The sequence below is a fragment of the Heliangelus exortis genome, chromosome 5, assembly GCF_036169615.1.
Source record: "Heliangelus exortis chromosome 5, bHelExo1.hap1, whole genome shotgun sequence".
Lineage (NCBI taxonomy): Eukaryota > Metazoa > Chordata > Aves > Apodiformes > Trochilidae > Heliangelus > Heliangelus exortis.
The window spans coordinates 11,842,841-11,867,212 of NC_092426.1; the positions used below are offsets into that span (position 1 = coordinate 11,842,841).

The 24,372-nt window shown below is 37.6% G+C and overlaps 2 protein-coding genes across 5 annotated transcripts in view; one reads left to right on the forward strand and one right to left on the reverse strand.

Annotated features, from left to right (window-relative positions):
• Positions 1-2,164, reverse strand: part of WDR25 (WD repeat domain 25) — a 56,357-nt gene extending 54,193 nt beyond the window's left edge. Inside the window, exon 1 of one of the 3 annotated variants that reach the window (XM_071745576.1) lies at positions 2,116-2,164. The gene's annotated coding sequence lies outside the window, so the exon portion shown is untranslated. Of the gene's footprint in view, positions 1-1,507; positions 1,723-1,751; positions 1,939-2,115 lie in introns of those variants that run through there. The other 2 variants (XM_071745577.1, XM_071745578.1) reach the window with 2 other exon arrangements.
• Positions 2,165-2,228: 64 nt separating this feature from the next.
• Positions 2,229-23,581, forward strand: WARS1 (tryptophanyl-tRNA synthetase 1). Of its 2 annotated transcripts, XM_071745580.1 has the most exons (12): positions 2,399-2,481; positions 2,710-2,860; positions 7,042-7,255; positions 8,127-8,334; positions 12,364-12,472; positions 13,342-13,461; positions 13,964-14,146; positions 15,352-15,452; positions 16,589-16,701; positions 17,764-17,937; positions 20,959-21,099; positions 22,318-23,581. In XM_071745580.1, the coding sequence occupies exons 3-12, from the start codon at positions 7,142-7,144 to the stop codon at positions 22,474-22,476; spliced, it is 1,422 nt and encodes a 473-aa protein (XP_071601681.1). In that variant the 5' UTR covers positions 2,399-2,481; positions 2,710-2,860; positions 7,042-7,141; the 3' UTR covers positions 22,477-23,581. The 2 variants fall into 2 exon arrangements, with proteins under 2 accessions (XP_071601680.1, XP_071601681.1); XM_071745579.1 differs by lacking the exon at positions 2,710-2,860 and having other exon boundaries at positions 2,229-2,481.
• Positions 23,582-24,372: the final 791 nt, after the last annotated feature.

Below are 24,372 nucleotides of genomic sequence, written 5' to 3' on the forward strand. Positions count from 1 at the left end.
CAGTATGAAGAAATTTTCCAACTTTATCCACAGGGCAATTTCCACCCAGCCTTTAGGTTTACAGAACAGGCATATGCCAGACGCTATGCTGAATTCACTATTTGCATTTACTTGCAGAAAAATAAGAGTATATATGCCTTGTTTACTGTGGAATAAACTGTTTTAAAGTGCCTGTGAGAAAGAAATATGCTGAATAACTTACCACCCCAACAATCCCACCAAGCTTTTTCCAAAAATTTGGACAGACCTATGTGGAGTACGGGCTTAACTGCATTCAAACAATTTATGCATTTGCTAAAATGCATAAAAATTTCATAAACGCATAAAATTTCAACCTCTGCTGTCTGTAGTGAAGAAGTACTGCTATCCTTCAACTGATAAGACTGGTTAAAGTGGACATTTTATTTCTCTTTTGTTTTCTCTCTCACCTGTTAGCATTCATCATGCTAAACCGATTTAACCCACACTTCAAGATCAGCTGCTGAAATTCTTGGTTTAGAGCGGTGAAACTGCCCTTAAAAGCATCTTGATTAAAATGGGAATGCTGTATGAAAGTCAGTATCTAAGTAAGCACTTGCAGAATTGATGCAACAAATGCAGGTCCCACAAATACTAATACAGGAGTTTTATACCTTATAAATATTACTCATTTAACCTCAGAATTAGATCTATTTAAATTGAACAGGCATGTTTAGTTTAACCTACATTACAGGCTGTGCTCTGTGTTCTCTAATGAAACTGTCAAGCACAGATCCAGAGGACACGTTTCTCTGAAGACACATGTGTTTATCATCACAGATCCTTTCCAAGGTAAGTGATCAAGACCTTTAACTGGAACAAGGTGACCAACATTTTTAGCACATAAAAGCATCACGATCTCCCCCTAGAGGACATTTAGTCATTATCTGAAATTTATGACAGCTGTAAGTGACAGGGGCTAACAGCAATGAAAAAAAAAAAATCTCTTTTTTTTTTTAATTATACAGCTTCAGTTATTAAAACAGCATTTCACTTAAACAGTGTCAAGGAAAAAAATTAAGTAGTGCTTCAGGAAAACTTAACAATTACATTCAGAAAGGGGAAACTGAAGTTTCAGCAGTAAACTAAAACCTCTTATCAAACAAACAGTAACTTTGAAAGACTGCACACCAGTAATTCCAACCAGCACTTACTTATTCCTATTGCTGTGCTGAAAACAGGCCCTAGCCAACACACACCATGTTCAAAGAACAAATACACTAAGAATTCCTGTGGGTTAAAGCTATAAATAAAAATACACAAGTAGATTTTATTAGCTTTCCAAAGTTACTTTACTTTGTTTTAACAATCAAAAAAAACATTAAGCTGAGATTGAGAGGTAAGTGAATGTCCACACACCAAGTTAAAAAAGCATCCTATGGAATCCTGGAAAGAAACTTCCCCGATGCATCTGAGCAGTTTGCATCCACCCCATCACACGCACCACCCATAAGCGTCAGGGCTTCTGTAGAAGCAAAGCATCTCTCACCTTCCTTCAGACCTCCCATTCAACTTCTGTTTTTAAAGAAACACCCACCCAAAGCTTCTTACAGTGCCCTGACCACAGGTAAACGTGGGGGGGAAAAACCACAACGTACTTCATTGGAAATAAGCTGTACCTGGATTACGAATGTATCAACGATACGATTTACAACGTACTAAGCTAATGGGGAAGTTTATAAAGGTTTTGGGGCCGTCGGTTTGGGGTTTTTTTTTTCGCCCGACTGATTTACCTGAACGCATTAAACCCAAGAGCGCTCAGCGGTGACGCTGTGACAGTAAATGTCACCAAAGCTACGACAGCAAAGCCGAAAGCAGCGCCGATGGCCGCTCACGGCGGGGGCTCCCCGGCCAGACGAGGGGCGCAGCCGCTTCCCCGGGGCTTTCCTCGCTCGCAGCGCCCCACGGCCCCACCGGGACGGACCCCCAGCCCAGCCCCGGAGCGGCCCTCCACAGCCCCCCCCGGAGGATCCCACGCTCTCCCCCCATCCCCGAGGCCACTCCTGGGGCTCCCTCCCCCCTACCCGTACAGTTCCCACTGCCGCTCTTCCCCTCAGAGCGCACCCACACCCCGGCTCCGGGCCCGCCCCCCGGTACCTGCCCGAACCGCCGGCAGCGCAGACCGGAACTCACCGCCCGGCCCGCCGTGTCTCCGATCTCAAGAGCGCGCCGGAAGGAAACAAAGCTCCCTATTCAAACGGTCCGGAAATTCACAGCCCTTTTGCAAGGGTGACGAGCTGGAAAAGGGGTGAGTCAGCTGGCTGAGCGCTCAGGAGCCCTTCTCTCTGCAGGCAGAGTAGAGCTGCTTCCTTAGGCTGGGACCTGTAGGGGGAAGGAGGGTAGAGGGAAGCAATAGTTCCGGGGGAACGCGTTTCCCAGCCGGGAGCCGGGAGGAACGCGCGGTCTGGGGGTGATGCAATGGCAGTGACAGCGGAACCGTGAGGAGAGCGGAGCTGAGCTGAGGTGAGCTCGGTCGGGCTGGATAGGGCCGGGCCGGGGTTGGTGCTTGGCGATGGACCTCGGCGGGCGGGAGAGGGGATCATTGAGTGGTTACTGTAGCCGCTGTGGCGGGCGCGGGGCGGTGGGAGTAGGAGTCTCTACCGGGCACCTTTTCTCTCTTTCCTTCTCTTTGCGAGGCGGCGATGCGCTTGAGGGCTTTTTTTTTTTTCCCCTTTCTCTGCGGGGCCACAGCCCCTGTAGTTACTTCGCCAACGAGTCGGGAGAGAAGGATCTTTTCCCTGGGAAGCGGTGGAGGGGCGGAGTGCCGGCCCCTGGGTGATGCAGCCCAGCTCGGGGAGGACAGAGCTGGCGGGGGCCTTTGTCCTTCCTGGGCAGGCCTGAGGTGAGGAGCTGTCACAGGGCTCCGCGGTTAGAAACATCAGCCTGATGGGTAATTTTATGCAGATCATTTCCTGCACAGGAGCTTGGCTTTTAACAGCCGTAGTAGATTAATATACTACAGCTTTATAATATATGACAGTGCCTTAAGTGCATTATATAGGCTGCAGTTTCTTTAGATGAGAATGGTTGAGTGATCATATTATCGTTTCAGGGAATGGTCTAGCAAAATTTTATTGCATTTTCATACATAAATTGATGATTACCATGACTGAAGGTAGATTACTGTAAAGTGCAGCCTGTGTGGTGGTACTTCTCAAGGCATGTTTAATACATCAGTGTGCATACAGATTGAAATTAGCTTTTCTTTTTTTGTTTTATTTCCAGGAAGCAAAACAGTTTTCAGGAACATAAGTGCTGTTAGAGTTAAATTCACATTATTTAGTTCATCCATTAAAATTTGGGGGGCGATTTTTGTACTGGTGTTGTCTTTGAAAGTCTTGATGTACCTTCATGCAATATTTGTCATGAAAAATCTCTTAGCATATTATGAAACCCTGTTCTTTGATTCTCAGATCTCTGTACCCTACCAAATCAGATAGCAAACAATGAAAATTATCATAAATCTGTGGTTGCCATTCCAGTGGGAGGAGAGGAGAATGCAGTCATTTTCTGAAACCAAGGCCAAGGAGTATTTTTGAGCTTTGTCACATCACAATATAATATACAGAAACAGTCTGAAGAGTCACACACATTACAAGTTACCATTGCTCAGATAGAAAAGGCACATAGTTCTTGGTTTTAAGCTCATACTGTGAAAATGAGGCTTTTAATTTCATTGTAGTCTCTGATCCTGAATGCCCTAGTACTCCACTCTCAAGTTCCCATGGATCTTTTTGCCCTCCAAATCTGTTACATATGGTATCTAAGGTCAGTTTTCATAATACCAGTAAGAAAGGAATAAGAAATGGTCTGATAAAGTGCAGACTATCCAGTTGTTTCTTTTAAACAGTTCACAACTGCATTTATGAATTTCAAAAGATGAAAGATCCATACTACTGAATATCTGACTGAATTTCACCCTCAAATAAAGATGGTACTGAGGTAAACAGAGATAAGTTTTAGGTAGCAATCAATATCTTTCTGCATTTTATAATTATAATATCCTCATCTCTTGTTTCAGTTACTAGGTTATTTGTGTTGCTTCTTTATGAAAATGCATCTTTGTTTTGGGTTTTTTGATCAACCTTAATCTATAATATTCCATTTTTTTTTAAAAAGGCTTTCTGGTTTATCATTCTCTATTATATGCACTCAGTCTCAGCTGTTCCATTTCAGCCTTCTGAATGGTGGCAATCTCTCAGTAAGAATGTACATGCAGGAATTAAGTTAAAATGCCAAGTCACAGTTTGTTCTACACCACAGAATAATTCCTGTTTACCTTTTTCCATTATGTAACATTGAAAGCTGATAAATAGAACTGGCCAGTTCCTACAGAAAGGGTGTGTGTTAACCTTCATAAGCATGTACTGATATTAATTCACTCTATAAATTTTATTTTCCAGTTAAAAACCTTCTACCCGTGAGAAAGGGTAAATGGTAAGTAAACTGAGGAAATGCATCAGAGAGTTCCTTGTTATTCTTCCAATTACCTCTTTAAAATAACACTGTCAAACTGCAAATAATCAAGCTTGAAGGGATTGATATTAGGGTAAAAACTTAAGTATTACAGATAACAACTTAGTCTTATTTCTCAGTCAGTTACGTAATCTAAGTGTGATATCAGTGTTAATAGGCTAAGCAAATTAAATAGCCAGTGGATGTGTGCACTTCTTAGCTTTCTCAGGGTATTCAGCTGAAGCTGAAATCTGGGAATATTGCAGCTGTCTGACTGGCCAAGCCTTAATGATAGATATGTTCTGGTAACCAGCAAGTTACCAAAGCAACCTCACCTTTTCTAGGCAGGTGAAGGTTTTTTACAGTGGCAGTTTAAAAATATACTATGTAAATGTAACCAAGGTTGTGATAAGGCTGATTATTTTGTAGAAGGAAAGCTTTCAAATACAGCTGAAAAGCTAGTGCATTTGTCATGTGCTTTTGTTTCTTTGGTTTTTTTTTTTTAATTCTGGGAAAAGGCAGCCAAATGAATGTTTTTTTTATTAACAACTTTTATGATTCACATCAGTAGCATGTATAGCTTGTAACCTCAGCCTATCTATTCATGCTCTGTGTGTAGCAATGAATCAGTAACATGCCAGGGAGTCTCTCCAGAGAGATGTAATCCCGTGCAAGTGAGTAGGACTTTCCATGGGCACAGGAATCTTCTTCCATGGATGTGGGCACAGCATGACAGGGAATGCCTCGGGCCAATGCTGTCTTTCTAAAACACCATTGTGTGCAACTCAGTACAAGGTTAATTTACTCCTTCAGCTTGCATTGCATTTGTCATGATTTCATATGAATACAATGCATGTAAAATAATCATCGGTTTAATTTGATTAATATTAATTTGAAAATAATCATCAGTTTAATCAGTTTAATTAAGATGACATCTTTTTCCCCAAGAAAAAAAGCTACACAGCAGCTCATGTGATTGCATAAATCGACCACATCGGATTGTAAGGCAGCACTTCACAGCCCTGGCCAAGCTGCAGTGATAGTTTTCATGGAAAATTTATTTTTCCCTCAGTTCATTTGCAATGTTGTTTTTCTGACAGATTGTGTCCTCCTAACCCATTTTTAATATTTATTTTCTTCTGTCTAAATATGGCAAGCTCACTTTAAGCAGAACCATAACGATGTTAAAACTCTTCCTATATCAAATTAATGCCTGTTTATCCTCAGTTCTTTGTATTTAAACAGCATGATGCTTGAATTTTCACCAAAAACAATATTCAGAGCATCTATGCTTCTGAAGACCTCATCATTTTGTACAGCGAGCTGCTGAGCATGATTAATTTTTGAAAATTAGGATTTCTTAAAATTAGGAATTCTGCCTTTGCAGTTGAAATTAGTTTTCACTCATAGCAGGTTGACAGCAGGTTCACTGGATTTCTTTCAAATAAATTAAACTGTTTGTAGATCAGCTATCATCTGAAGACAATTTATCAGGTAATTTTAGAAAAATTAGAGGAAGAAATCGCTGGTATACCATGAATTGCTGTGCCACCTTCATGGTGTATTAATATGTATTAAAGCATGAGTTAATTCAGTGCAATACATGTTGTAGGAGTCTGCTGTCTTGGAAGTTACTAGAGGGTGTTTAATATATTAATTAAAATTAAGTACAACAGACCTTAAGTATAACATTTTAGATTATAGTTGTCAGATTTAGGTCAAGATATCTGTCTTAGAGTGAAAATTATTTGCATGCATATAATGAGAAACTGCATGTGTATGGAACATTTTAACAGCATTTAACTGTCTATGCTTTGTGTACTATAAACTATGCAGTTGTACTTTTCTAGTCTCAGTTGCTGTTAATTGATAGACTGCTGAGAAACTCTTAGGTGATGTTACTGTTAATCTATGCAAAGTTACAGATATTAGCCTGGGAGAGAAGCCCATTTGTGGAAGCACAGGCATGCTCTGTGTTAGGAAGCTCCAGCAATCAAGCCTCCTTTCCTTAAATGTGCAGCCTGTTGCTTACCTAAGCAACCTGTTCTGTAGACAGCAGCATTTCTCACTTATCATCCATGTGTTTCATAACCCATGGAGAAAGGTAGTGTAGAAGATAACTCACCTTTTCTCTTGTAAGTCTTTCTTTGGGCTGAAGTACTGCCATATATATATATGTGTGTATATATATATATATATATATATATACACACATACACATACACACACTTAGATTAAGACAAAATTCTGTATGATAGTTAAAAATCTCATTATCATTTAGAATTTGAGAGGATCAAGTCCTGTAAAAAACCACTAGCTAATCAGGCATCAGATAGCCTCTACCAGTTATTCTGAGATGCTCTGAATTGTGCATATATTTAATTACTCTTGTCAGTGTCAGTCCATTTCTGTATGAAACTGAAGTTCCTTGTGTTAGTGATTCCACATCAATCAATCTGAAATGAATAGAATTAGGTATGGGATCAGTATAGCTTTTATATTCTTACTCTGTTAATCTGATCTTCATGGTATATGTGAAAGAATGTAACACTATTTTTTGCCTTACAGTTCTCCTTGTTGCTGCTGTTTTGAATCTACAAACTGAGGACTTGGAAGACATTAAATTTAACTGAATTGTAAATAAATAGAACTTCTGCAGTCTGGCAGAATGGCTGATAGTCTGAACTGTCACTTGGAATCTCTGAGTCCACTTGAGCTGTTTGAAAGAGTGACTGAACAAGGGGAGAAAGTCAGAGCACTTAAAGCAGGAAAAGCACCAAAGGTATTTCCATTTCATGTTTTGAACCCATTCTTTTTCAAGTTAGGTCTGTCTTAAAGCGTGCTGACAAATATGATTACTCTGAGATCTATTTTGTATTGCAGAAAGAAAAAATTCTTGTTAAAATATTTATGTCCATTTTGTGAACTTCTGACATACTCAGAGCAAGGCAGTCATTAGCAAGAGCAAAGTTTTTACTTCTGAAGTAAGAACAGAGTTCCTTATTCTGTTGTCCTTATTCTGTTAAAGAGAGCTCTTTAACATGGTCTTTCTTAGTGTAATGCCTGTGGGAGTAAGCTGGGAAACCTGAGAGTCAAACAAAATGTTGATCTACTTACATGAGATGTTACAATAGCTTTGTATTGAAAAGGTCATAACAAGGAAAGTTGCAAAGATCTTTTTGTTACAGTTTATCTTCAAGACTGTCAGTGAATTGTAATGAATAAATTATTTTAAGGTAAGCCACTAAAGGCATTGTAAAGCAAATTAGATAATTTATATTTACATACATAAGAAATTTATGCTTAACATGTAAAGCTTGTTATACCATCTGAAAAGCAGGCAAGCTTCTTCTTTTTTATTTTTTTTTCCTTTTTTATTTTGCTTTTCCTGAGGCAGAACTGAGAAGGCAAGACAGAGGTGCTTTAAATATCTTTGCAATGGTGTTCTATATTCTGCCAATTAGGAAACAGTCACCTGCTGTTTGCTTTTCTGTTACTTTTGGCAGCGATACTGCAAACATATAAATAAAAGCTTAGACTTTATCACTAATTCAAGTCAAAGCATGGATACAGGATTTTGAAGGGCTGGGACATAAATGTAATTTTCTATCTTAAGTATGTTAAGTCAAACAGCTTTCTTTTCCTTTATTCAGGATGAAATTGATGCAGCAGTGAGGATGCTGTTATCATTAAAACTGTCATATAAGACAACAACAGGGCAAGATTATCAGGCAGGCTTGCCTCCAAAAGACCTTGTATTAATAAACAATGGTACATCTAAAGAAGAGGAAGAGGATTTTGTGGACCCCTGGAACGTGCAGACATCAAATGCTAAAGGCGTGGATTATGACAAACTCATAGGTACAATTTTTTCTTCACTGCTATTAAGAAATTTATGTCAAATGATTGTTAATGACCACAAAACTGGCAAGGGATCATAACAAATCCTGATAAAAAACATTATAGATATAATTTATGTCTTAGCATTCACAGGTCTAAAGAATTTGCTGTAGGAGTTGACAAAGGCCCAGGTAGGGATCTTCTTTGGAAGATTTAAGTACTTTGTACAGAACTTTTCAGTTTAAAATTAAAGTTTTAGAAACAAAAGTTTTACTCACAGTTTGTGTTTTGGTATAAGAACTCTGATTATAAGTTGATGTCATTAGAGACACTAAGTGAGTGTCTGCATCTTCTCTGGCTATGATGCTGTAGGATTCTTCATACCAGCTCTCCACATCTGCCTTGATGTTCAAATCAGAGAGAGCAGACATGATCTAGAAGCAATGAAGAAATCTATAAGTGTAATGACTCTCTCACAAGCCACAGTACTAAGCAGCCAAGTGCTGGCTGGAATTAAAAGGATTCAGCTTATTCAGTGGTGAGTTAGCCTGAAGGGTTTTTACTTATTTACACTGCTGGCAGACTGGGGGAATTTTATGGATGGGTCATTAATAAGTGTTGTCCAAGAAATTGGCTGGCATCTGATTGCTCTTACCATAAGGGAAGTTCTTGTGCCACCTCTAATCTGTATGCTTACTAGAGTTAATGGAAAATGTTGCTAGTGTGTTTGTGTTTACTTGGAGAGGAAATGGAAAACCACTATGTAATTGAAAAGGATATTCATGTCAAATGGTTGTCATAGACATGCACTGAAGTGTGTGGTTACACAATAAAACAGCCTAAAGATATTCTGAGAAGGAAGGTTCTGTTAGCTAAGGAGTAGATGCAAGCACCCCTAGAGAATATTTGTTTGAGCATGAGCAAAGAGAAGAGGAATGAGTGAGAAAGAACTTTGTATGCTAACTGTGCTGGTACTTCAGTGAGCTGAGTATTGCAAGTGATATAAAATGGTTGAAGTTGGTGGGAATCTTTGAAGATGACCTACTCACCTCCCCTACTCAAAGCAGAGTCAGTGAGAGCACATTGCTCACCACCTTATCCAGTAGGATTTTTATTATCTTCAGGAATCCTGTAAACTCCCTGAGCAATCTGTTCCAATTTTAACCATGTGCAAAATATGAAGGTTTTTCTTATGCTTAAATGGAATTTCCTATATTTTAAATTTTGCCTGTTGCCTCTTGCCCTTTCACTGGGCATTACTGACAGAAGTTCGGTGCTGACTTCTTTACTCAAACCCACGTCCCCTAATCAGATATTAATACACATTGATAAGGCCCCTCCGGAGCCTTCGCTTCCCCAAACTCAGCAATCCCCAGTCTCTCAACCTCTCCTTGATGCTTTAAGCCCTTCATCATGACAGATGCTTTAAGCTCTTCATTTTCATGGCCCCGTGCTGGATTCACTTAAGTCTATATTCTTCTTATACTGGACCCCAGAACTGGACTTAATGCTCCAGCTGTGTCTCAGCAGTGCTGAGTAAAAGGGGAAAGATCACCTCTCTTAACATTCTAGCAGTGCTGTTCCTAATGCAGCCCATAAGGCTGTTGACCTGCCAGTGTCACAGAAGTGTGTTGCTGGCTCACATTTAGTTCTTTGTCTGTTCCTTGTACTGATATAGTCATTCCTCCCCAGATTTAGGACTTTTCATTCCCTTTTCTTGAACTTTATGAGACTCTTGTCAGCCCGTTTCTCCAGCCTCGGAATGGCAACACAATCAACTGTTGTGCCAGCTATGCTTCCCAGTAATGTTTCATCTGCAAACTTGCTGAGGGTGTACTCTGAGCCATCATGCACATCATTAATGAAGGTGTTAAACATACTGCTTTAGTATCTGCCCCCTGGCATACGCAAATAATGTTGGGTTCTAGCTGGACTTTGTGCTGCTGGTCACAACCCTTTGAGCTCAGCAGTTCAGCCAGTGTTCAGTTCACCTTACTGTCCCCTTACCTAGTCCAGACTTGTCAGTTATCTATGAGAATGAGATAGGAGATGCTGTCAAAAACCTTACTAAAGTTGAGATAAACAATATCCCCTGTTCTTGCCTACTAGGCTGGTTGTACCATCAGAGAAGGCTAGTAAGTTGGTCTGGCGTTATGTCCCATTCATAAACCCATGCTGAATACTCCCAACCATGTCTTTAATGATGTTTGGGAATAGTTTTCTAGGGTTATTAGCTCCTATACGTGCCCAGAGATTTGAGCTGAGGCTGACCAGCCTGTAGTTCCACAGTTCCTTCTTCAAGGTAGGAGTGGTATTTGCTTTCTTCCAGCCCCCAAGAACCTCTCCTAGTTAACCAGGACTGTTCAAACATTATTGAGAGTGGTTTGGTCAGTCAAGTTACTTTGCAACAAATAGTAGGTTATTAGTTTTCTGTATGCAGATATAACATGGCAATGGCAAAGAAAAAAAGTACACAGTAAATTTACAGCAAATGCAAATAAGCTTTTGAAACTGGCAGCTCTTGGGACTTCTTATGCAGAGCAAGATGAAAGCTGTCGTTCGGTAAAAGCTGGAATGCAGGAGATCAAAAGCACACTAGGATTCTTTTTCAAGCTTGTTAAGGAGTGGAGACTGTTCTTGTCAGAAGCTGTTTAGGAAGGCAGATTATTTGTAGATAGCCTAAAATTTTTTTAACATCCTCATAAAAGGAAAGAGGTGGGAGAAAATGATACAGTTTTTTAAGAGGAAAGATAGCGATGGACAAAGGGAGTTGTGTAGCCTGTGAATGTTTAATAAATGTCTTTAGGCGTTCCCCGTGAAGTATTCTGTATATTGGGGAGTCACTGCATTCTCAATTATTAGAATGGTCATGGTTTTAAATAGTATTTTTTGAGATGTATCCAAAGCCTTGATGGACTAGCCTCCATGCTGTGTTTCAAGAACAAGGGATGGAAGGTCTCTTTCCTTTCTCAAAGGAAGAAATTAGTCTAAGTCTAGGAAAATAAGCTCATACTGTCTCAATATTTGGCTTCATAATTTGCCACATACCTGTGTGGTAAATATTCCTTGCTGCTCCTGCAGGTTAATTTTTATGGTAAAATGAGTTGCATACCCAAGGCAACATACTGGGTAATCAGCACAGGAAGAGCTCTGCCTGCAGCTGGAATCAGTCTCTATTATTCAGTAGTGTAAACTGTTGTTTTTTCCAGCTAAGAATCATTACTCTGTGCTAGGATGTAACATCAAAAGCCTACCTACTTCGGTACAAAGTTGTATTTTTTGGAAGGATGTTTCATTCAATTATGATGTTCTCGCAGGAAGGCTTTTAATGTTACCTGCTTTTGGCTTAAAAAAGAAATTGAAAATTTAGAAGCAGGAATATGCATAAGGAAAGAATTCAAAGTAAACTTTGTTCTATGTAAGGCATTCAAAGTTAATGTACTCTTCTACTGGGCAGAAGTACAGTAGTCATGTAAGTCATAGTATACTAGCTGCAGAATGAATGATTAATTTCTTTGTTTCTAATTTCCTTATGAAACTCTCAAGATATTTGAAATTTATCAAGTTTCATACATATATTTCTGTGGAATAATTATTTCCTGTTACAGCTAAGAAGACCCTAAAATTTTCTCCCATGTAAACACATGTTTAATAACCAGGGAGGTTAATGAGAAACATTCAGAATCTCACAGCCATTTTTGTCTCCTGGATTACAGAGGCCGAATTATTGACCTAAATATATTTCTTTTAAATGCTTTTTGTTCTCAATATCCATATTTCTCCTTAAGGAGGCTGCAATTATAATCAGCTGTGAACTGAGCAATACTATAGGTTGTGGGTAGACTGTATTTACATGGATTTAGTGTCAGAGGAGACTGCAGGGATTTCTAGCAAGAATCGGGAAAATCTATGCACTTTATATTTTACCTGAAACTTTGAGGAGTTGTCCTTTTTAATCTAGGCTGCACTGATACATTCTTGGTAAATCTGACATCTGTTTGTAGCTGTGCTTAATTTTTTTATTTTTTAATTTATGTTTTATTATTATAGTTCGGTTTGGCAGCAGTAAAATTGACACAGATCTGATCAACCGAATAGAAAGAGCTACTGGGCAAAAACCTCACCGCTTTCTCCGTAGAGGAATCTTTTTTTCTCACAGGTGAGCTTTTCTTATTTTAATACTCAAAAAGATCAAATTCGGTAGCTTTTCTCTTCAGCATTATTGGGAGAAACTTACGATCAGTAGAAGATGAGCAAGGTAAACCAGCTGTGTCACTTCAGTGAAGCAAACACTGCAGATTTCCCCTGGTAACATTTCAAACCCTTTGGTTGCATCAATTTCTGGTATGTCCTCACTAATCCCAAACTGAAGAAATGAGCACAGATCATGGTGCTTTGTACAGCTTCTATTTTGACTCTGCAATAGCAGCCAGACAGGAATTGGCCCAGCAGAGAACTTGAGGGCTCATATGGTACCACAGCTGATTTTAGCAAGAGTCTACATGGCCCATGGACCTGTGCCTCTGTATTGTTACATTAGAAAGACTTGGAGAATGACCTTAGAACACCAGCCTGCCAGTCATTTTGACTGTTTATTGTTAACATGCATAGACTTTTGGACTATAACAGCTAGAACATTTCAAATAAGTGTCTGAACATGGTTCAGGGCATAACTTTTTACAAGGCCCATTCCAAGCTAGATGTTTGAACTGAATTGGAAAATTATTCCCAGACCTGTTTTACTGGGCATTAGCAATTATTATCCAATTAGGTAATTTTAAAAGTTTTTAATTTAAATATTAAGTTTTAATTTAATTTTCGATTTTATTGTTTTGAGTTTTTTCATGGAGACTGAAGGAGATGCTTTTGTTAAATTAATGAGCAAATATAAACCTTTTTTATTTCAAAGGCACTGAACTATATTTTACTTATAAATACTGTTGGCTTTAAAACCACTCAAATTTTTAATAGAAGTTTTAATGGAGTTGTTTCTAAAGAGTTACATCATGTTTTCTGTTTTATCTCTAGAGATATGGACCAAATCCTTGATGCTTATGAAAATAAGAAGTCCTTTTACCTTTACACGGGCAGAGGGCCATCCTCTCAAGCAATGCATATTGGTCATCTTATCCAATTTATATTTGCAAAGTAAGTTATTTCTGCCATTTGTATTAATAAAAATATTTTTTCCTAAGTAAATGTTGAACATGGTTTATGGAAATGCCAAAATTATATACTTCAGGGAATTCTATTTATTTGAGGTGAATATAAAGATATTTAAAAAGTGAAAACTTTTCACTTATCTTTGCATCACCACCTTGCATCACCATAAAGCCCATTTCCTTGCATCCTTAACTGCATGGCACTCCTTAGAATTTTTTGTCCTTATTAAAATATGTTTGTATTATTTGTATTCTGTTTCCCTTGCAAATGGTGACAACTATCCTACATAAAGGAAAAAATAAGTGCTAGCCTTTTTTCCAGATAAGTTGTCACTATAATCTGTATTAAAAGCTTATTCTGTTCACATTAATATAATGGCATAAAGAGGAAAGAGAAGTAGACCTCTATATGTAAAAATATTTTAACTGTGAGACTTATATGTTTATTTTGACTTACTTCAAAAATGAAATTTTTCTGCTTTTATTAGGTGGCTGCAAGAAGTATTTGATGTGCCCTTAATTATACAATTAACTGATGATGAGAAATACCTTTGGAAGGACTTAACAACAGAGAAGGCATATGAATATGCTAAAGAAAATGCAAAAGATCTCATTGCATGTGGTTTTGACATCAATAAAACCTTTATATTTTCTGATTTAGACTATTTGGGGTAAGTATAAATTTCTTTAGGGTATGGTAATGAAAAAAGTGTCATTTTCTCTCAAATTTTCATAGCCAACAGTGTTTCAATAAATGTATTTAAATTTGAAAGCTTCAAGCCAAGTTTTACAAAATTTAAAATGAAACATTAATTGTTTCTGCTGTCTAACATTTTATATTTTAGTGTCATTCTTCTGTATAACATATGAACAAATACTTAAATTTAAATTATGAAAAATATATTAAACCAGCTGAATTGTAAAAAGACCTAAACCACCAAGAAATCTCCAGATTTATTTGTTTAAGTGGGTATCTTCTTTTGAGTCTTTTGAGTTGTGTTTATACCTTTTCTGGGCTAACAAAAAGCATTTCAGCGACGTGTGGTCAATTAATTTAATAATACATCATGAAAGATTTGAATTTTGAGTGAAGTTTAAATAAGATTTAAGAAGAAACTGCTATTGGAACTGTCTTCTCAGAAGAAAGAATATTTATGTCACAAGTTCAGAACTGAAGCTGTGGGCTTTAATCTTCCATGTGGGGTGATAAGCTTCCTTAAAGACTTGGATGAGGGAGTGTATGTTTTAGAGGTGCACTGTGTAACAGACAGCAATCAGAATGTGGAGCCTATGAAGTAGTTTTTCTTTTCTTTCACTCACCTGACTTTCATGTCTTAGGAAAGTTGCATTAACTTTGCATTAACATCTGCCCTGTGGCTGCAGAGGGGGAGGTCAGAACTACTGTTTCTTTTGCTTTGACTCTTCAGCAGAAATAAAAAAGGAAGAAATTGCTAAACTAGTTTTGATTTGGAAATGCTGCTGCTGTATTTGATGACAGAGAAGGTCCAAACAGGGAACTTAGCCTGTAGAAAACAAGAATTTGGAGGGTTTGAGCCAGTATTCCTTTGGTGAACTGCAGTGTGGGGTGGACATTGGTGACACCAATCAACACAGCAGATGTGCTCCATTCAGGTTGCCTGGGTTCAGAGAGAAGCATAAGGCTAAGTAAACTTAAGGCTCTGAAAACCATTTTTAGCACCCTTTCCAAATCAAAATATTTCTGAGTTTAGGCAGTTGTGACAAAAAAATGTTTGTAGTAAATGTTAAGGGGAGGGAAAAGTAAATTAGACTTCTAAGGCACAAAATTCTTCTTTGTAAATAATTCACTTTTCTGCTCTTGACTTCTCTTTTTATATTTCTACTTTCATTCTCACAGGACAAGTACTGGATTCTACAAAAACATTGTCAAAGTTCAGAAGCATGTTACATTTAATCAAGTGAAAGGAATCTTTGGCTTTACAGACAGTGACTGCATTGGTAGGAAATCATATGAGTTAGTAGAAATGATGCTTGATTTCTGTTTCTGTGGCACTGTTTTAGTAATTATTTAGAGAGATTAGTATCTGCTACTCAGGAAACAGATAGATAGAAAAAAAACAGGAAGATCTGTGTTTCTAGGTTGATTGTAAGGGTGTTACTGTGTTCTTTTAGTATTAACACTTTACAGTGGAATTTCTAGCATGATATCTACCTTTTTGGCCACAGTAACAGCAAAGTACAAAACACCAACATTCAAGTGCCTAGGGAAAATAACTTTATTTTAATAGTGATTGCAGTTATAGTCATTCATTCTTCCTAGGAATTTCTATTCCAAAATTACATAGGAGCTTTTCTCCTCAGAAAAAGTTACATTAGAAACCTAATTATTAAGGTGCTAGATATCTCTGTCTTCCACTTCACTGTGATTACATGTTTTTATCATGTTAGAAAAAAAAAAGATTTTGTATCAAAGAAGGCATTAAAACCTTGGTTTTCCTGAGCACTGAAATCATTCCTTGACCACTACTTGAGCTAGTGACAGCTTTTCAGCCTTCACTGTAACCAAGAAATAGATCCCTGCTTCTGTCTTAATAGCAAATCTGCTATTTGCTTTCCATCAGGGAAGCAAGTTGGTCAGTCTGTGATTAAAGAAGAAAACTAGACACATCTGAGAAGATTCATAAGTTCAGCGTGTATAAGGCAATGATTATAAGATATTAAAGGGAAATTTGCCTAATAAGCAGCTCTATAGTCATTCTTTATTTTATTTGGGTTTTTTTTTTTTTAAAGTTGACAGCTCAGACTGGTGATACTCTGAGTATTCAGAGTATTTTTGGGGAGGGTAGATAGTTCAATGATGGAGAGATATGCACTTAGGAACCTTTTCCAGAACCTTTGTGATCACAGTTTGCTTTTTTTCTTTAGTTTCTATGTTAGTTAATGGTTTGTTGACATCATACAAGATAAAGATGAAAAAGTTTCCTCAGATAAGGCAACACTGCTTCATAAAGATAGATGTTGGTCTAAACTGAGTATCTGAGTGATTCACTTGTGCATTTTGCATATTTCAAACAATCCTGTCTATTTACCATTGCTTGTATTGGCTTCTTAGCTTTTCCAAATATATTTTCTAGGAAAGATCAGCTTTCCAGCTATTCAAGCTGCTCCATCCTTCAGTTCATCCTTTCCACAGATCTTCAATGGCAAGGAAAACATTCAGTGTCTTATCCCATGTGGAATCGATCAGGTAAGAAAATTATATTGCTTAACTTGGTTTTCATAGATTTGGTTTTGTAATGTACCACTCAAGCTTCATGACTGTGTATCAAAACATCTGTAAAACATTTCTGCATGAATTCTGCACATTTCAGGCAGAACCTGAAGAGATTAAAAAGTGTTGTCCAGTGTCCTGACAAAGATGAAGAGTTAGCCCTGCAGTCATATATTCATGCGTTGCTCGTTCTTGCCTGTCTTGTATCTGTCTTATTTCAACTCCATTCCCAGTGAGCTGGCATCTATGAAAGTAAAGACAGTAAAATCTATGCACTGTTTACTGACATGGGGGTAAGAAGAGAATTTTGGCCATCTCCACATTAACTAGAACAAGATGTAATGAACTTAAATTGCAGCACAAGAGTTACATTGAACCATAGGGAAAAACCCTCTATGAGTAAGAATAAAGAAGCATTGAAATAGTTTGCCAGGAAGGCTGTGCAGGACATTCACAACTGAGATCTATACAGAGAGGATGGAAGAGTGTCAGCTACAAATGACAGTGGTATCATCACTTTAAATAAGTATTGTTTCTAGAATCAAATTCTTCACTGTCTGAATCTTTAGCTATTTCAGTCACTGACCATCATAGGATGATGATGCAATTCATTCATTGCCCACAAGATTTTGTAGTAATACTATTGCAGTTGGTTTAGTTCAGATCAGCTGCACAGCTTGATCACTGATTTAATTCAGATTCTGTACTGGTTGTTAAATGCTTTGGGAGAAAGTTTGCCTCTGAGTCCACTTCCATCTCCAGGCCTACTAAGCATAGTTTTCACAACTACTTGTTACTTGTTTGTAAAGATGCCTATTAACTGAGGAAAGTAGAACATAAAACAAAAATATGGAAATTTTAAAAAAAAGGGATTTTGTTTGTTCTTATGATTTAACTGGACTGGAAGTAGGTTCTGGAACATTTTGTGGTTTGATGTTTTGGTTTTGCTCTTGAGACCACCTCTTAAGGCATGAATGAGTCTGCTTTTAAACCAGGTTTTTCAACTTTGTTCTGTGCTTTTATTGATGTTTGTTCTAGGATCCTTATTTTAGAATGACCCGAGATGTAGCACCTAGGATTGGACTGCCTAAACCAGCCTTACTGCACTCAGTCTTCTTCCCAGCCCTGCAAGGAGCACAGACAAAAATGAGTGCTAGTGACCCAAACTCCTCCATCTTCCTCACAGATACACCCAAACAAATCAAGACAAAGGTAAGGACCTGCAAAACTTGAATGTGCAAAACTTTATAATAAAGAGTGGTGGCAAATTTTTTAGTGTTTCCTTTCATCATATGGGCATCCTTTTTTCATACCTTCCATTGCAAAGCATCTTCAAGAGTTGACCAAGTTATGTGAATTGAGGTAGACTGTCAAATAAAAACTTTTGCCTTGCCAACTAGTCTTAACTGTACAAACATCAGCTAGGACAGTGAATAAAACACTGTATTTGTTTATCTGCTATATGCCCAGCAGTGGTATAAGAATAAAAGCTGTGGAGGCTCATGCTCCAAAAATAATTATTACGTTGCCATAGTTTTGAAACCGAACAGTCCATTATGTAAATCAAATAAACTGCTACTTCTCTTGACTGCCTCTCCATGCTGAGTGCACCAAGCATGGCAATGTCAGTAACAACACTATTCAGACCTCTACTGCTGCCATGCACTGCTCCTCTCCAGTTCAGAAATACGTATTATGTTGAATTTTACCTAACTTTTAGAAGAGATATTTTCTCCTATCTGAGTATATTCCTAGTGCTCCTTCTAGCTCAAAGGAAAATCCCTCTTACCTAGTGGCAGGTGATTTAGTTTGGCAAAAGTTCACCTGTGTTGTGAAAATTTTAAAAATAAATAAAAATCAGTCTTTGGAAAAGGATTTATAAGCATGAGAAGCAGGCATGAAATAACTGTATGAAAACAAGATAAAAGATGTGTCTGTTGTTTCTGGTGGGTGGACATGGATTAATTTATGTTTGACAAACTCATGTTTAGGTTAGAGTCTTCTGCAGTCATCTCACAATTATTCATTATCTTATATAAAAGCTCATTAAATGGTAATTTTCTGAAGAACTGGAATTCTTCATGTGTTTTCATTATAATGACTCCACATTTACACAGTTGCTTTTATTAAAAAGCTATAATTCTAAGAAGGGAGGCTTCATGGCTAGTGGTAATACCGGTTATATTCTTCCATTTTTTTCCTGTCAGGTAGCTAGTAATCTGCATAGAGATCCAAGAAGCCTTATGTCCATCTAATAAGTCCTATTTCTGCTGTCCTTAAGCTACTTGGAAAAAATAACATAATAATTTAGCTATTTGGAGTATAAAAGCTATACAGATAAAATTCTGAATATAAAGTATTGAGTAATGGAAGACAAACAGATTTATTTCAGCTTCGGAAGGCCATCAGAAAGTAGTCTTTATGGATACTGAGCTTAAGTGAAAGATCAAATATTGTTATGGCCAATAAATAAAAAAGATAGAGTACGAAAGGTGACTTCTGGTGATGGATGAAGTGAGGGAAAGAGAGTGCCACTGCTACACACAAAAAAATGTTACTGCTTCCAGCATTTCTCAAATTGCTAGAGGTTCCAAAGTTTACAGTAATAAACAGTGAAAAATTACTAGATATTGGGAAAGGCTGATAAACTTCTGAGAAATCCAAAGAGATGAATGTCACCATTATAATAAACTATTCTTACTGCACCTATCAGCACCAAATTACAGCTCATTATTTGCCTGTTTTCCTAGACACTGTTATTTAGATTCCAGGTCTGTAGGGAAATTATCACGGAAAAGATCTGTGCATCAGTATAAATAAATCATTGGAATCCTCAGTCGAGAAGTAGGTGCCAGAATGCATAAAAAATGAACTTGAGATTAATATAGGAAGAATTTTTTATAGACCTGTAATGCACCTTCCCCTGGCATATGTATTTTAATCCCTCTTACCTTAGTAAGAAGACAAACCGTAGGGATGAGGGACATAGAAAAAAATTGCATACAAAGGCTTGCAAAATCCAGTAAGGATGTAGGGATGTAGGGGAAAGGCAAAACAGTATGTAAAAACTTAGTTTTACAGGTATTGACACAGCTATTCAACCTGTTTTACAATATAAGAATAGATGTAATGTGCAAGATGGCATTTATTTTCTTAAGATAATCATCAGTGCATCATTTTTGTATACAATTCAAGGCATCATCTTTAACATGGTGGTTAGCAAGATTCAAGGAAGCAGTAGACAGTCATACAGATAATAAGAATGTTCAGAAATCGTAAATATGTAACAGTTCCTAGATACCAGAACTGGGGGAAAAAAAAAACAAGAAACACACAAATAAAATAAAAAAAAACCCACACAAAAATCCCAACACCTCTACTTCCTATGCACATGTTTCTCTTGGATGGTTGATATTTGAAAAAGGTGCAGGAGCCAAATGAAAGCTTGTCTGAGCCAAATGAAAGCTCATGATTGAGAAGTACTTTTTTTCCTCTTCATGGCAACTTATTTTCTTTAAATTTGTAGGAAGGTTATCATCCTCTGAGAATTCTATACACGTAAAAAATTCTAAAGTAGGCCAGTGGCTTCTGAATTTACTGGAAATGGGATTAATAGGTAGATCTATCAACAGTGCAGTTCATCTCCCCATAGGAGGCTGTGCTTAAAAAGAGGGGAGAGAGTCAGCAAGTATTCCATTTTTAGACTAAACAATTGGGCATTTATCTACTTTTAGCTATTCTAGCCAGAGTTTTATACTCTTTAACTTTGCTTTCCCTTCCTTTTCCCTGAAAAGAGAAGGGGAGTTGATTCTCTCTGGGATTTCTTCAAAATTCTCCATGCCTTTGTCGCTTTCAAAATTTATTTGATGGAGTGATTATCTTATTTTTTCTTACATGAAGTACATTTCCTGTAAAGACAAATTCTATCCAACAAACCACAGTTTCAACAAGAAGGACTTAAAACTTTTGTGACTGAATCCAGGGTAGATTATTTTTAATTTTTGCTTCATTTCTGTTCTGGCTATGCTGTCTGGGCAGTAGGTATGTAGCTATTTTTTCCTGCTGGATTTTAATGATCTCCTTTTGCCTCTCTGCTTCAGTCCTGAGGCTCTGCATTAACTTGCCCTACTCACCCTTCAGCTAATCCTTAATACAGAATTTGGAGGATTGTGATACACCTCAGTTTACAGTATTTGGTAGAAATTATACCATAAAATCATTATATTGTTTCAGATTAACAAGCATGCCTTCTCAGGAGGCAGAGATACTATTGAAGAGCACAGGAAATATGGAGGGAACTGTGATGTTGATGTGTCTTTTATGTACCTGACTTTCTTCCTTGAAGATGATGACAGGCTTGAACAACTGAAACAGGTAAGTAGCCAAGTAGAATATACTATTAATTCCTCACTCTGAGCACAAAGCTGTAGCTAAATCCTTCTATGAACCTTCCTCAGGAAGGTAATTGTGCTGTTATTCTTGTACTCTCCATCCCTTACAAGTACTTGTTTGTTGCAGTGTTCTCCCTCCTCACAGGTCATCCTGTCTCTTCTTTTTTGAAAATATAAAAATAAAAAATAATTTCCCTGGTATTTTCATAAGGGTCTCCAAGACTGAATAGGACAATATCTTCCTTACTTGTCAAATGAGGACACCTTAAGATTAGTGTTGGTTTTGATGGTATAGTATATTCTGCCTGCTCCTTGTGTTCAAAGTACCTAAATACTCTGCAAAACTACAAAAGCTCATGACAAAAGCTTGCTATTTTTTCGTTTTTCTTGTCATCACAAGATATGTAATAGCTGTGAGGAACTGATTCACTGATCCCAAGCAAAAACTGCTTCATTTGGGTTTCAGGAAAATGCAACTTAGCTGGCAGATTTCTGCCTCCCAGGGTCGTAGCAGGGCATTTCAGTTCCTTCAGCTGTATGACCATCACCAGTGCTAGGCAGTAAATGTTCTTTGGATGTCAGTGTCTGTATTTGATGGTGTCACATTGGTTTTTCACCTTTCCCCTGCCAGAAACAGCTACAGCCTCTTCTCCAACCTTCTAGTTTTCTACACAAGAGCAGGGTTGGCTACCTAGTAATCTCCATGCACACTGTGATTTACCACCTATGAATGTGACTGCTAGTGGGAGCTTAGATTCTGAGTGTCTTTGGTATAAAAAAGATACTTCAATCACATCTAGTGTCTTACACAAATGCAATGAGAGAAAAAGAGGAGAATTTACACCTCTAATTTCAACATACAGCTTAGGGTGCCTGTTTTGTTTGAACTCAGATTCTGGAGAAAAAAACTGTGGTTTCCTGCAAATAATTGCAGGATTTCCTAGTTAAATTCTTTTGAGTGTAGCTTATACAGTCCGTGGAACTTGTTACATACAAAATTGCCCAACTGCCATATTCCTTTTAAAGGCAACAAGCAATTTTGCAGTTTACATTTTCAGTCATGCTACATGATCTGCAATGCATGTGCTTATTTTTAAAACTTCCAAATCTCTATTTGCTAGGGCCAGACTTTTAAAGAAATAGTTGCCACTAAATCTTTTCCCTGTAGAATCATATTTAGCAATTAATGCTTTCTTGACAGGCATACACAAGTGGGGAATTGCTCACAGGGGAGCTGAAGAAGGTTCTTATAGAGACATTGCAGCCCTTTGTAGCAGCTCATCAAGAGAGACGGAAACAAATTACAGATGAAATGGTGAAGCAGTTCATGACTCCCCGGAAGTTGGCTTTTGACTTCTGAAGAAATGCATCCATAACTTCCCACTACTTGGTAAACCAAAATCTAGTAGCTCTTGTCTTCTGTTGTCATCACTCCCCGATTACATACAGCCTGCAATCTGTGCTTAATAAATAGTGCTTTCAATAAGTCAATTACAATGAAGGTTAGAGTACAGGAAAAATTTAAAGACTCACATCTATTCAAAATCAGAATGTACATGACAGAATTACCCAATCTTGCAGAAAAGCATGTCTATCAGCACAACACTGTATTTTATTGTATTTCATGTTGAAAATATAAATAAAACTTTTGTTTTGATGATAAAGCCTAACTTGTAAATTGTTCTAGATATGTTGGTAGGAGGTCATATCTCAAACTAATAACTAGTAGTGCCATTCTCCTTTGTCCTGTGTACTTGATTTACTAGGCTGCATGTCCTTTTGGGCTACTGGGAACATGCTGTACACAAAAAGATAGCTAATGTTACAAAGTAGATTACAGAGTGGTTTAGGCCTGGGATCAGTACAGAAGGAATAGAGATCTGTGAGCTGAACACAGGAGAAAGAATATCAGCCTGGTTTTGCTATCATCTTCCTCTTTGACCTGAGGTGAGTTGCAGAAATCTCACTGTTTTTTTGTTTCCACAGCTACTTAACTGGTCTGACTGCCTCTGGAGGGAGGAGATTATCACAAGGTTATAAAATTCCTTCACATTCTCAGGTGGAAGATATCTATATACATATATATAGATATGCAAATTTAGTTTCTAGTTATAAAAAATAGCAAGTACTTTGAAAATTAAGTTGCTGCTGGACACAGGGACTTCTGGTACTGTCTGTGCTGTTTTACTACACCAAGTCACTTAAACTAGGGGTATTTATTTTAAGATGTATTCATTGAGAAAGTATACTTTGTTAAAATACCTCATGTAATATTTAACTATATCCTTTCATAAAAAGAAGTGTCTTTGCTATGATTCATGGAAGAAAAATTCTAATTACTAGCTAATTTGTTTTAATATATGTACAGTGCTGAATGGAAACTGTCTTGTATTTATGTAGAATGGAAAATTTCTAGCCCAGACATAGTCTTATCTACATCGAATAAAAATACCATTGATAATGTAGGTGGGTATTGGTGTGTGGTATTTGCAAATCATTTACAAATGTAAGGAAGGCATTTGAATTAGATGTGAAAGATTAAAACTTTAACAGGTTCTGTACTCTGTGAGATGTAGTGGATATATATCAAGTGTAGCATTGTTTGAAAGTTTTAATTTTTAATGTAAACCTTAGAAGTCAGCTGATTACACTTGGGCTGAGGGAGAAGTTTCAAGGATGAGACTTCTCACTGACTTCAGCAGCCCCTGGCTCAGCCTGTTGGTCCGTAAGAACATGCAGATGCTGTGCTCTTTGTGTTGCCTGGAGCTGGTGCTGGTGCCCTCCCATCAGCAGCAGCTCTGCAAGGCAGCACACAGGGTCCTCTCCAGGAGTGCCCTTGGGTTTCTGAGGAGGAAATGTCTGTACCAAACTGTGTAAGAAAGCTCCCTTGATAGTTTGTGCTTGTGCGAGGAATCAAGGACAGACTGAAGTGCAAGGCAAGTTTAGACCTATTGCATATATTGCAAACCTGTGCTGAAAATAACAATGTTTCACTTTTGTCTTTTTATTTACAGTTTGTGTGAGCTGGCATCACTCCATATAACTATTGAATTCAATGCATTAAAGTAAATGTTTACCAGTGACTGTCTCTCTATAACCCACAGACAAGGGGTGCTTGCAAGTGATAATGAGAGTTTAATAATAAGTAGAAAAGTTGGGGGGTTTTTAAGCAGCAAAGTAATTCTTAGAAAAGAAAAATAGCTACTTAAATTGAGTGGTAAATAAACGAATTCTTGGTTCCTGTAGGCTTTAGTGG